Consider the following 13,742-nt stretch of genomic DNA (forward strand, 5'->3'; position numbering starts at 1 on the left):
ATTTCCATAAGGTGTTTGGCTTTCAAGGATATAGTATTTTTTTTTATATAATAGTTTAAGTTAACAATCATTTCACCTTTCATGCAGTTGCTTCAAAATATCATGAAACAACATAATTGCAATTTCCTCCAGATGTAAAGGACTTAAGTCCTGAGTTCATTGATCTCTGTCGAAAATTACTGCGACAAAATCTAGGTATTTATAATTTACACTCATAAAAGAAATTATAAGGATGATTAATTTTCAATTAATCAAGAATTATGGTTACTTTGATGGATAGTGGAAAGATTGACTTTTGAGGAGTTCTTTACACACCCATTTTTCACCCATTCAAAACCTGATGAAATGTCAAGGAAGCCACGAAGAATGAAAGATGGGTTTTTGTATCCAAAAAGCCCAACTTATAAGAACAAAGAAGAAAATTCACAAGAAGATAATTTATCATTTACTCTAACCCATTACCTCCCAGAAGACAATCATCCATACATCTAATGTGTTTATTTGTCCTAAAATATTTTGATCTTCTATTGTCTCCAACTATATAGTTCCTTAAATCTCTAATATGTTTCTTTGTGTCAAAATGTTTTGATCTTTTGTTGTCTTCAAGTATTTAGTTTGTTAACTCACTGTCGTATTAAAAAAATCCCTGTATGTTAACTATATGTTCATCAATATAATGGCACCTTCCCGTAGTACATTTACAAGTTGAAACAACCCAAAAAACATTTGACTCAGCGCCAACGGGCGCGGTGGATTCCATCTAGTTCAAATAAAGCTATAAAAATTTTGATAGCTTTATTCGCATAAAAAAATTAAAAAAAAAAATAAATGAAAAAAATATAAAATTAAACATTATATTGGAAGAAAACGGCAAAAATATTAATTCATAAAAATTATAAATAAATAAAATATAAATATAATAAATAATAGAAAGAATTACATAAATGATACCTTTGGCTTGAAGAAATTACACAACATCTTTACCATAGGAAAGGTAAATGTGTCATTTCATAAACTCAAAATTTTAACACCAGTACACTTAGTCAAAAAGACCATTTTTGCGACATTTTAAAACCACAAGGACCATATGCAAACAATTCATCATTAAAGTTGATCTTAACCACAAGGACCATTTATGTAATTTTGTCTAAAGTCTTTTAGCATAACGGCGAGTTGATATGGAGGTGCCCAACGAGACCAAATATCTCATAGTAACCGGATCCGATCCAAATATGAAAACTAGATTTTGCAAAACTGATCTAACCATTTGTGACAACCCGATATTTCGAGACAATGTAATGTAAAACCAATCAAATTTAGGTCAAAATATAACTTTCCTAAAATCTTATTTGGGTTAAATAAAGTAGTAGGAATCGTATCAAGGTTTCCAAGCATATAAAAAACACTAAAATCCGACCTATAACGGAGAAGTTATGACCAACTGAAGATTCTCGGCAAAAACCGGCAACACTGATAGATATAAAATGAGAAGTTCAATACAATAGTTTTTGGCCTTAGATATCTAAATGAAATTTTTAGATATCATCAAACCGTAAACGTACATAAAAAGAACGTCCAAATCTGACTTCGTACGAGGAAGTTGTGATTTTTCTAAGTTACAGATATAACAGTAGACAGCTAAAAACTCGAATCGGAGATCGAGCGACTTTTGGCCGGAATGACCTAAACGAGAATTGAAGGTCTCGTCAATGGTATTTCAACGGTAAAAATTCTAGCAAAAACCGACGTCAGATAAAGAAGTTATGAATTTTTAAAGAAATTCCTTAATCTCGTCATTTTAATAAATAAATAATAAAAATAATTTAGGAATTTGCCAACGGAATCTAAATGAAAGTTGTAGATCGTAGTCTCACCTTCCCGGGGATATAAAGAACGTCGAAAACGGAGTTCGTATGAAGGAGATATGAATTTTTGAAGTTTGATAATTAATTTACATATAATTTTTATTAAAAAGTTGGTATTATCTGAAGGAGTCAGCCTAGGGCCGAAGTACGCGCCGCGTACCCTCGTACGCCCCGCGTACTCAAGGCCAAGGCCTCGGATCGTCCACGTCGCCCTATGCGAAGCTACCGACCCGTCCCATCCGACCCGCCCCATCCGACCCGTCCCGTCCGAAGTACGTAAGCGATGACGCACGGGTACGCGCTGCGTACGCCCGTACGGCCCGCGTACGGAGGCGGTTCAGCACCCCTATAAAAGGGATGCGAGGGTTTCCGAAAAACTTGCTCATTTCTTCACATTTCCCTTGCGTTTTGCCTCGTTTTCCGTGCCCGTTCAAACCCGAAGCCCTGGTCATTTTTACTCAAGTCCCGAGAGTCGATTTTACTCCCGAGATTCCCGAGAATCCCGAGAAAAATCCGTTTCCCGGGACAAAACTCTGCCGGTTTTTCCATCTCGCTATCTTCAAACTTTCAAGTGAGTTCATACCCTTTAACTAATGTTTTAAACTACTTTTAAATGTTTCATGGGGGGGGGGGGGGGGGGGGGAGGGGGAATACAAGTAGAATCATGCTAGGATTATATCAATCGCATGCGATTAATAAGTAGAATTACGCTAGTTATTACATCAATCACATGTGATTAATATACAACATTCAAAAGATTTGGCTACTCATTAGCCGTCTTACCAAACAGTTTCCTTCAAATGATTTTTATAAACATTTTATATGTTTTAAACTACTTATTACACTGTACATCTTACCCGGTACATTACCTTTCAAACTTATTTACAACTGTGTTTCAATCAAATGTTTCCTTATACTCAAAACAGATTTATCATACTTATGCCTTCAAATTGTTTTATAGATCGACATCAAGTCGATCTTTTCTTAAAATAATATTTATGTTTCAAATGTCTTACAAAATTTATTTATGCTTTTATATTATAAATTGCACGCCTCTATATGTATAGTTATATAAGAAATGTTTAAAAGACTTAGGAAGGCTATCCACCCTATTTCCTTTTCGCGCCTTGAGATGTGGTCTGGTGGGATATTGGGTATTCGTCTGAAAGTCGTTTAAATATTAGTTATATATCATGTGTACATATATAGTCATAAAAGGTCTTTCCAGTTCATCCCATGCCCTTAGTTAGTAAGGGTATACATCCATGACCATACGTACCAGTTAGACTGCTAGTAAACTACCATATGGGTAGTTTAGGAAGATACTAGAACCGTTACTAGAACTCGATATCATACAATGAGTCAGTTCATTCATGAGTCAATACTTTCTAGAACATTACATATACAACTATACTAGAATAAGAAACATTACCCTTACATTAATACGTTAACAATTGTGATCCACTGTATCGGAGCATGCCTTAAATGTCATGGCCCGAGTTGTAGCCAGAATTCTCTTGGAGGGAGAGCGTTGAGTTTGCGTATAGATCTATACTGGATTGACAATCCTACACCTTGCTGCTAGCTACAGCCGAACCTGCAGGTCTGCGGGTGCCAAACTTCATTCTGTTATTACGACCGTTCTTTATGTCGTTGTTATCAGTCGATAGTATGGTGCAATTATCACATTACACCTTAATATAAATCCGGTTTAAGGTAGTTAGTACAGCAGTAGTTCCTATAATACAAAACTACAGTACTACAATGACTTACCCATTACATTTTTAGTGATAACCTCACTTAAACTTTAATGTACAAACTATATTTTGTTAAAAGATAATTACACTTGGGAAATTACACACTTTTACATCAAACGAGCATACAAAACAGTTAAGCCTTGGTAGAAGGCTACTTTAATAGAAAATATAGGTTTTTCTGAGAGATTCAAACTTTTACAAACACTTACATACATGTTACAACTTATACTTGCGACAGGTTCAAACGTTTTTAATAACAAACATCGACACTAAAATACTTATGAACTCACCAGCTTAATGCTGATAAACTCTTTCAAAATAACTTGTATTCTCAGGTCATCAGTAGACAGGTACCGATACCAACTTTTGAGAAGATGGAGCCCATTCAAGACTCCTCATATTATTTTGATTCACATTATATTTTTGGTGTCTAAAACTGTTCAGAACACGCTTGTATTAAAATTATATATTTAATGCAATGGATGATGTTGTTTGCTTATTTACATTTACTGTGTTGTGATACTTTACATGACGTCCTCCGCCCCAGAACGTTTCCACCGTTCTCGGTTTTGGGGTGTGACACCATTTCATATTCTAATCTTAAGAAATCCCTAAATGTATTATAATAAGGAAAAGTTGATTATGTCGTTTCTTTTCAATACCGTGAATTAAGAGGATGTTTGGATAAATTAACTTATAGTTTATTAGCTTATAGCGGTGTGAGAAAACAACTTTTACAAAAAATGTTTGGATTCGCTTATAGCTAGGGATAAAAAATAAGCTGATAGGCATTTAAGTGTTTAGCAAACAAACAACTTATATGAATAAAATGATTAGAAATATGCTATAAACAGTAAGCTTTAAGCAAGATGATAGAAACTTTTCAAAATTAGTTTATTTAGCTTGTTTCCACCATAATAAGTTGATTTTTAATGTTTCCTATTCAAATATTTAAACTTAGCTTATAATGATAAGAATAAATAATAAATTATAAGATTTTTTTTTCTTTTCCAAACACCCTCTAAAAAGTAATGACATATGTAAATTACTCTCCAAAAAAAAAATCAAATTTCAAAGAATTTTACTTATTTGTTTTTGAAATTTAAGACTTGTCATATTACTTGAGGGACCAATAATGTAATTATCCGAGTATATAAGTATAAGAACAGGTGAAGTTTAGAGAGAGAAAGCGTTTGATTCTACTGGTACGGTTTTTAAAAGCAGGGCAGCTCAGTAGACTGAAATCGTAGCTGATAAAACGCCGTCGTTTCAAGGGAGTAGATAGATCTTCCCGTTCGAACATTCTCGAAATCGGAAAAATGGAGAGGAACACGCCGGTCAGGAAGCCTCACACTTCGACGGCAGATCTGTTGACCTGGTCGGAAAATCCTCCAGCTGATTCACCGATGACCGGCTCCGCCGCTCGATCCTCCGCCCGTTCTCACCAGGTAACGACACAGAGAAGTCTAATAACAATGTTTTCATTTTTCGTAAATTTTCATTTTTTCTTATTTGTTTTTAAAGTTTTGTTTGTTTCATGAAATTAATCGCAGCCGTCGGATGGGATCAGTAAGGTTGTGTTTGGAGGTCAGGTTACCGATGAAGAAGTTGAGAGCTTGAACAAAAGGTTTGAGATCTATCCATTCTATTCATAAATAAATTTGTATGCACTATGATGTTCAATTTCTACATATATATATTTTTATTTTTTTTATTTTTTTTTCTAGTTTCTAATCGTTGTTAGTAAACTAATTACTGATCTTTCCTTTGAAAATTGCTTACTACATATCAGTATCTGAGTCAATTTATTTAATCCTAAGTTCAAACTAAAGATCCAGAAGTCAAATCGACAAACAAATAATCATGGATTCAAGCACTTTTTTTTTTTTTTTTTTTTTTTTTTTGAGCTAACGAAAGTTTGAAATTTGAAATACGAGGTTTGAATTTTTAATTAACAAATGTATAATCAGAAAGCGAAACTTTTCTCTAATCTTTTTCACCAAATCATGCAGTGTTTTTCAAAATGCAAGTTTCTTCACGAATCATACTTTTTTGTATACAAATTAACAGATCTAAATCAAGATATTTGTCGTTAATCGGAATCTGTGTAATAATGATTTCCAGGAAACCAGTTTCCGGCTACAAATTAAAAGAGATCACCGGAAGTGGTATATTTGCAAGTAACGGAGAGAATGGTGTAGAAGAAACCGATGCTGCAACCCACACCCCATCTAATCCAACTAGCATACGCATGTATCAGGTAGTAACTTTTTAACTAACCATCGATTTAATTTTCACCATTTTTGAAATCATACAAAATTTGTTCTAATTCATATAACATATCCATTGATCAGCAAGCGGTTGTTGGAATGAGTCACATTTCATTTGGAGAAGAAGAAACAGCATCTCCTAAAAAATCAATATCCGAAGCTAAACAACGCGAACTAAGTGGAACATTAGAGAGTGAATCAGAAGCAAGGTTGAAGAAACAAATTTCAGATCTAAAAAACAAAGAGCTTAGTGGACATAATATATTCGCACCCCCGCCCGAAATCCAACCCCGCCCGTTAGCTGCCCGAGCTTTAGCTCTCCGAGAATCCATAACCATTGGCGAATCTACTCCACATAATGTACGCATAATATAATATAATATAATTTGTTTTGTATCTGTGTATCTGTCTGTTTGGATTAATGATGTTTAAAAAGTTAATCTGTGATGTGGTGGTTGTTATGTTTGTCAGAGCAACGGGGGAGAATGTGTGGTGAAGACAGCGAAGAAGATTCCGAATCAGAAACTGACGGAACTTTCTGGAAACAATATATTTAAAGGAGATGACACGTCAGCATTGGTGGAGAAGCCGTTGAGTTCCGCGAAGCTACGGGAAATGAGCGGGAGTAATATTTTTGCGGACGGGAAAGCGGAGTCGAGAGACTATTTAGGCGGTGTTCGGAAGCCACCTGGCGGTGAGAGCAGTATCGCGTTGGTGTAATCGATGTATCTGTTAGGTTTTGAATTTGGATTTGACTATCTGGTTTTTTATTTATTTATTTAAGGGTTAATGACTTATTTATGCAATCTAACTTATGTGTTTTTACTTAGTTATGTTTTAGTTTGGTATATATTTTTGGGGTTAATGTCATAAATTGGTAAGTACTTTAATCTCTACCTAAGTTATCTTTAATTATATTCATTAGATCGCTAGCTTTTTTTTTTTTTTGGTTCTCATTATATTTTTAAACCAATTTATGTTTTATAGAATTATATAATATATATTTTTAAAACATAAATTGTTGTATACAAATCAATAAACTATATTGAATTTGTCCGCAACATTTAATAATAGAACAAAAGTTGAATAAGGTCAATAATAAAATAAATTGCATTATAGGATATTAGCATAAATTTTTATCGATTTATTTTGAAGTTGGATTATATAATATTTATATTTTTTATTTTATTATTGATAAAATGAAATGAATACACGTGTGGTGAGGTGGGGGTATGATGTTATTGGAGGGTGGTTATGATAGCTACATCCCATAATTAATAATTATGTGTTTGTTGTTGATGGGTTTGTTCAAATAGATTGCTTTTGGGACAACGTCTTGCAACACCGACTACATTTATGTCATCAACAATAATTACATGGTATTTTATCACAAAAACATTTTGGACGTAGATTTTATGATGCAATTTTAGAAATATTAGTGCTTTTCTTTCTCTATACAATTGATACATTTGATATGCTTATTTATCGATGAAGGCATAAATGCATAATTGCACATTGATAACTAGCTGCGGGCTTATCATAATGTTTTATATTACCTTAGCAATTGCAAATTTGCAACCTAGGATTTTTTAAAACCGGAGTTGTCTTAAAATGTGATGAATTATGTCAACATAAAAACGTGATCGACAAAAGATGGGCCGATCCTATAATACTTTATGTAAAGTAGATAAGATGATATTGTAATATTTTATGTAAAGTAGATAAGAATATTAGATGATATTCTACTTTCACATTCTTACTTTATCGACAAATGTTAGCTGGATAAGTTTGATGAATTTTTTTTGTTATTATTATATGTTCTAAAGATAAGGAAAGAAATACAAACTCATGTTCAATGAGAAAATCAAACTTTTAGTTGTAAAATAAAAGCAACTTGTACGAAAAAAGGGGATATGTTATTAAGATAAGAAAAGAAATGCGAACTCATGTTAATAACTATGTGTTTGTCGTTGATGGGTCTTTTTCTGTTATCGTTTGGGCTAATAGCTAAACTGACTTGTACAATAAAAAGGGGATATGTTATAAAGATAAGAAAAGAAATGCAAACTCATGTTTAGTAATTATGTGTTTTTTGTTTGATGGGTCTTTTTTCTATTATCGCTTGCGTTAATAACTAAATTGACTTGTACGATAATTCCGGTAGTAACACTTACATAAAATTTTCATTAGTTATTTTAACGGTGGAAATTTTATTAAAATACTAGTAAGGAGCTAGAAAAAAAAAACTATTACATCAAAAAGCAACTGAACTATGATTATGAAACCAAACAGGTCATCCTAGATATGATCTGGTTGAAGAAAGTAAAAAAATATGTCACGTCAGGAATCCATACCAATGTATTTGGACTAGACTCCAATTGAAGACCCTTCAACATGGAAGATAAATTATCCCACGGTATCTGCTCAATACCACCTCTAGGAATGTGTTTGAGGTTCTCTAGATCCCAACTGATGGACATTCGCTCACTAACTATAGAAAATCTATGATTATCAAGAGCATAAACTCTTTGAAAAAGAGCTGCAAGGGTTGAATCACCTATCCAATAATCGTGCCAAAACGAAGTAAACCTCCTATCTCCCAGTCTAATAGGACACAATGACTGAAGATCCAAACCTCTGTCCCGGAGATGAACAAACATACGAATAATTCCATTCCAAGGACCAATATAAGACCTTTTAGACCATGCCCATTCATGACTAAAACTCAAGTCGGTTGAAAGAATAATATTAAATAAATGATAACTCGGGACAAAACCCACCGACGGTGTGGGCATATCAACCCCCAAGTTGGTATTACTTTTCTTTTCTTTTTTAATCCACGTGCCATCCTTTAAATTAATCCTTATATTTTTTAGGATAAAATTATATATTTAATAAAATTTAACATTATCCATTTCAGAAAAATAAAAAATAAATACTAGAAATCGTAATTTTCTTTTACCTATAAAAAGAGTATGATATAATATATCTTCATATCCAATGCTCATTTTGTATTTTAATCCCTTTTTATTTGTATTTTCTAAATATGGATGGTGAGTGTCCAAATTTTTATATAAATCTTGGAGACTCTCAAAATCGTTCTAATGTTTAGTATTTTGAAAATTCTCCGATTTTTTCAATTCCTAACCAAAATCCTATCACAAATAATCTTTAAACATCACAAAATATTGAAAAACAACAACGAGGAAATAAATAGGATGTTGCAGAAGGTGTCGCTTTAATGTCGTCATGGTGTTTTGCTAGTGAAGATAAGGAGCGTGGAAAAAACCAAAAAAAAAAAAGCATCACTTTTGGCACAAATAAAGCAACTGTATGATGTCGTTCGGGTTGAAAATCTAGAAAAGTTAAATAGCAGGAACGAAGATCAGATGAGAGGTCGTTTTAAACGACTTAGTGAAAATGCACAAAAGTGGGTTGGTGTATATCGGGAAACATGGCGTCGAAGGAGAAGTGGAATGAGTCAAAAAGATATTGAAAACGAAGCTCATAAACTTTATGTATAAGAATCTCATAACATGCTTAGATCTAAAAGGATAAGTCCAAAAGCATAACAACCCAACTTATAAAGAGATCTAAGAAAGGAGAAGACAATGTATGAACTTGATACCTAAAAAGACTTTCAAAACGGGTGATGATTCTGGATCTATAACATTCTCACCAAGCAAAGCACCTTCAATCTTCTTTACTTCCTTCAGAAAGAGAAAAATAACAACCAAATTCTTCTCAAGAGCTCAAAAACACCACAATGGAGGCTCAAGGTCGAGACTTAGGGTTTAGGAGGTATGGAGGTTGGTAAAGTGGCCAGCCCTACAGATTAAATGAGCTTAAATAAGGTGTCACATCTAAAAACTAGGGTTTCATTAAACCCTCGTACGCCCGACGTATTAGGCCTCGGTCTCACGATCATTCCCTCTTAATACGCTAAGCATACATCAACATATACCCCGTGTACTGCACTTGCACTTGTATGTCCTGTGTACTTAATATGTACGCCCTGCGTACTAGGGTTACCCTTAAACCTTATAATACTCCGAAGGCCATAACTTCTTCATTATAAATCCAATTTTGATGATCCGTATATCCATTATAAGGTAACAAGAAGCTCTACATTTTTATCAAATTACACTTGCCTTACAATTTCCCAAACAAAAATCCAATTTCCATAAAAGCTCGAGCTGACACTTTACCCAAACACCCATTGGCTCCAAAACATAAATCGAACACCTGAATCATTTAAATTTCATCACCCACATACAAATGGTTCCAGATCTCAATTCTTCAAGGTCCTAAGCCTGCTAATACCCGATCTTTAATCACCACCCTAAAATAGGAAACAATTCAGGATAGGGCGTTACATCGGTAGCATAAAGATATGATATTTTAGTTTATATCAGAGTTAAATCCCAATACATAACCAAGCTAATACTTGTTACTTATTACCAGTTAACAAGAACAATTACAGATTCTATTAACTGATTAACTGGAAGGATTAAACCCTAGCTAGGTGATCAGACTAACAAACATTAAAAATCAAATGTTTATTAAGTTCAAAATTGAAACAACTAGATAGAAGTACACAATGAAAACTAAATCTGATTACCGATCACATGAAAAGTACTAGTCTAATGTAGAACTGAAAACAAGGGTTTTATCCATACATGGATAAAAACGAATTAAAACTAATAAAAAGATAAATAAACTAATTAATCTTGCTAACAAAATGTATGAGATGATTCCCAGCTTTCATATCATAAGAAATCATTGAAATCAAAGAGAAATCGCCTCAAAAATTGTCTTTTTAGTCGTCTGGAGCTTCAAGAATCGTCCGACCTTTTTTCTGATCAGAGAGGCATCATATATATGAGATAGAGACTTCGGGAGCAATAAACCCGAAATTTTATTGAATTTTTAGGCCACACGATCGAAATTTTCAGGTTTCGATCGAAAATTTCATTTTTCTGATTTTCAACCTTTCTGAATTGCAAAGTGTTTATTCGATCGAATTTTTGGTCATTTAATCTAATTTTGCATTTTTTTTTATTTTCAAGACTTTTTTTTGCGAAGTATAAATTCAATCAAATTTCTAGGAAAAATTCGATCAAATTTTTTAGTTTTTTTTTTCACAAACATGAAAGTCGCCCGAAAATTTGTCAACTTTCCAGGACATTTTGAATCTTGTCACAATCGGAATTACGAGTCAAGAGATATGGTCAAAATACTGATAGGGGTCAAAGTTGTCAACAACATCCTTTAGGTTTTAGAATGTAGCAATCTAACTTCGTAAGATCAATTCGATCGAATTTTTCTTGACCAAAACAACTTCCAAGCATTCCTCATAATCCTTCATAAGTTCCAAGCTCCAATCAACTCCAATGCTCCATCAAACGCATCCAAAGCTGCTCCCAAAGTACTGCTTCACTCGAATTATCTGAAAATGACAAAAACTATAGTAATACGAGAATTCTAATGAACAACATGAGTTAAACATTATTTAAACTAATGACATTCAATGGACATAAAATATGGAGCTAAATTATAATAAAAACTACCCTAAAAGATGCATAAAATGGTATCTATCAAATCTCTCCAAGCTTGAACCTTACTTGCTCTCAAGTAATAAAAAGACTAAACATTGTAACCAAAATGGAAAGATGTAGATGACCTAAAAAGAACTTAAAATGAAAACAAAATAACTTGAATTAAAATCACTTAACACTTTTTTTCACATGATCAGACTTAACATCGAGGGAAGCTCCAATGGAATCACTACCTAGACGATCACCATAATACATTCCATCTATCAGATCCCCAGCCAGCGAAATCAGCTTTCACCGAAGCAGTGAGCCAACCCCCGTAGGAGCCCAACTCTATGATTTCATTTTTTGAGAACAACCAATATCATATCACATAGTTCTTCCAAGTTTGTCTTTGAGATGGATTTTGATTTGATTGAACTTGATTCTTTGTAGTTTTGCCTTCGACTTGAGTTCTTCAATTGTATTTTTGAATTTCTTGAGATTTCTTCGATTAAGTGCTTGAACTTTGACTTGGGTATCGAATATGACAATTAGTACCCTTCCTTTCTTCTCGACTGTGTGGATCTGATATAAGGCTCTCCGTTACCGCGAGAGTAACATGTGTCAACAAATAGGACCATGTTATGTGGGTTAAGAGTTGTTGATTAAGGTTCTTTTTAAACATTCCAAAGAAAATAATTTCAAACTGTTATTACCGCCCACACAGTGTTTCGGTATGCCATTTTTTTTATTTTTTACAGCAAGCGTCTCGGCTCACGGTGTTTTGCGACTCCTAGTTATGAGAACTACAACTGAACTTACCATTATCGATCTAATCGTTTCAGACTTTTATTTTCCATTTGTACAGTGCTATCGAATGCAAGAATGTCATCATATCATGTAACATTTTTCAAAAAAAAAAATGATTTTTTTAAGAACAATTTTTTTTTTGATTTTTTTTTTTTGATTTTTTTATATAGAAAATAAACACTAAAATAACTAGAAATAAAATCTTTTTTTGGGGGATTTTTTTAACTTGTAGAAAAATAAAAACAGAAAATATAAAATATTTTTTGAATTTTTTTTAAATGCAAATACAATACAGAAAATAAAATGCAAAATGGGAAATAAAATTTGAAAAATTTATCTGAAAAGCTAAAAAATTTAAATTTTTTAACAAAAAATGCAAATTTTTATACTAATCCCTTCCCCGAGCTTTAAATGATGCATTGTCTTCAATGCTCAAAGAGAAATAAACAGCTCAATAAAACATATAAAAGCAAAAGGGTTGCAACTATGAAAGAATGTACCTGATAATTTTGAAGAAATTTCTGATTTTGACGAAGATGTTGGCGAAAAATTTGGATTTCAGCAACTTTGAAGATCCTATGGTTTCCCCAAGCTTGGTTGGAACTACAACGATCTCTTTTTTCTTAAAAAAAGAAAGAAAGAAAAACAAACTAAAACTACTCATCAGGTTGCTTCTGGAAAAGCCATCTTTTTTAAAGATGTTAGCTCAACTTTGCTCAACTAGATTGTCAATTGGAGTTGTTAGGACTTCTCTGAAGTTCAATTCTCTTCTTCCTCGTTACTCGAGTTCCCTTCAGATATGACAAAATTGGTGGATCTGTAACTTGCTCAACACACACACTAAAAAAAAAAAAAAAAAAAAAAAAAAAAAAAAAAAAAAAAAAAAAACTGGTTTTTATCAGATGAGCCCTTCTTTTGATTTATAAATTTCTTTCTTTTTATGTTCCTCTTTTTAGATATCTTCTCCTTCTTTTCATATTTTCTTATTTTCAGATTCGTATCAGAAATCACATTTCCACATTTTCTTTTTCCAAAAGCATTTTTCTTTTTAGTTTTTTCTTTGATTTTTCCTCAACAGAAATCAGCTTCTCATCTTCTTCCCCAAGCCTTTTTCTGTCCAGTTCCATTAATGCATCATCATCTAGTTTCCTGTCTAAAAATATATCTTGCACAAAACTATCATAAAACTCACAGCATTCCTCGGATAAAGGACTGCTGATACACAGATAATTAACAAAATTTATCAAAAGCAAAACCGACATCATTAATTTCAAAATCAACCACTTCCTCTTCAAACTCCATTGAAATTGTGTTATTAAAAGCATCTATTTTCCTTTTTGTAGTTTTCATAAATGGTCTGTCTATAATAGATTTTGTATATGATATATCCAAATTACCCATGTCCAGAATATAAAAATCAGTTAGAAAGATCAAATCATTCACTTGGACAAGAACATATTCCAGTACACCTTTTGGGTGTACTGTTCAGTGGTCAGCCAACTC

The 13,742-nt window shown here is 32.9% G+C and overlaps 1 protein-coding gene across 1 annotated transcript; it reads left to right on the forward strand.

The window, feature by feature from the left end:
- Window positions 1–4,809: 4,809 nt before the first annotated feature.
- On the forward strand, window positions 4,810–6,721 carry LOC145002198 (uncharacterized). The gene is made up of 5 exons (XM_078961493.1): window positions 4,810–5,070; window positions 5,176–5,249; window positions 5,747–5,882; window positions 5,977–6,252; window positions 6,364–6,721. The coding sequence occupies exons 1-5, from the start codon at window positions 4,942–4,944 to the stop codon at window positions 6,610–6,612; spliced, it is 864 nt and encodes a 287-aa protein (XP_078817619.1). The 5' UTR covers window positions 4,810–4,941; the 3' UTR covers window positions 6,613–6,721.
- The last annotated feature ends 7,021 nt before the right edge of the window (window positions 6,722–13,742 follow it).

Source organism: Lactuca saligna, chromosome 6, assembly GCF_052625555.1.
Source record: "Lactuca saligna cultivar CGN05327 chromosome 6, ASM5262555v1, whole genome shotgun sequence".
Taxonomy (NCBI): domain Eukaryota; kingdom Viridiplantae; phylum Streptophyta; class Magnoliopsida; order Asterales; family Asteraceae; genus Lactuca; species Lactuca saligna.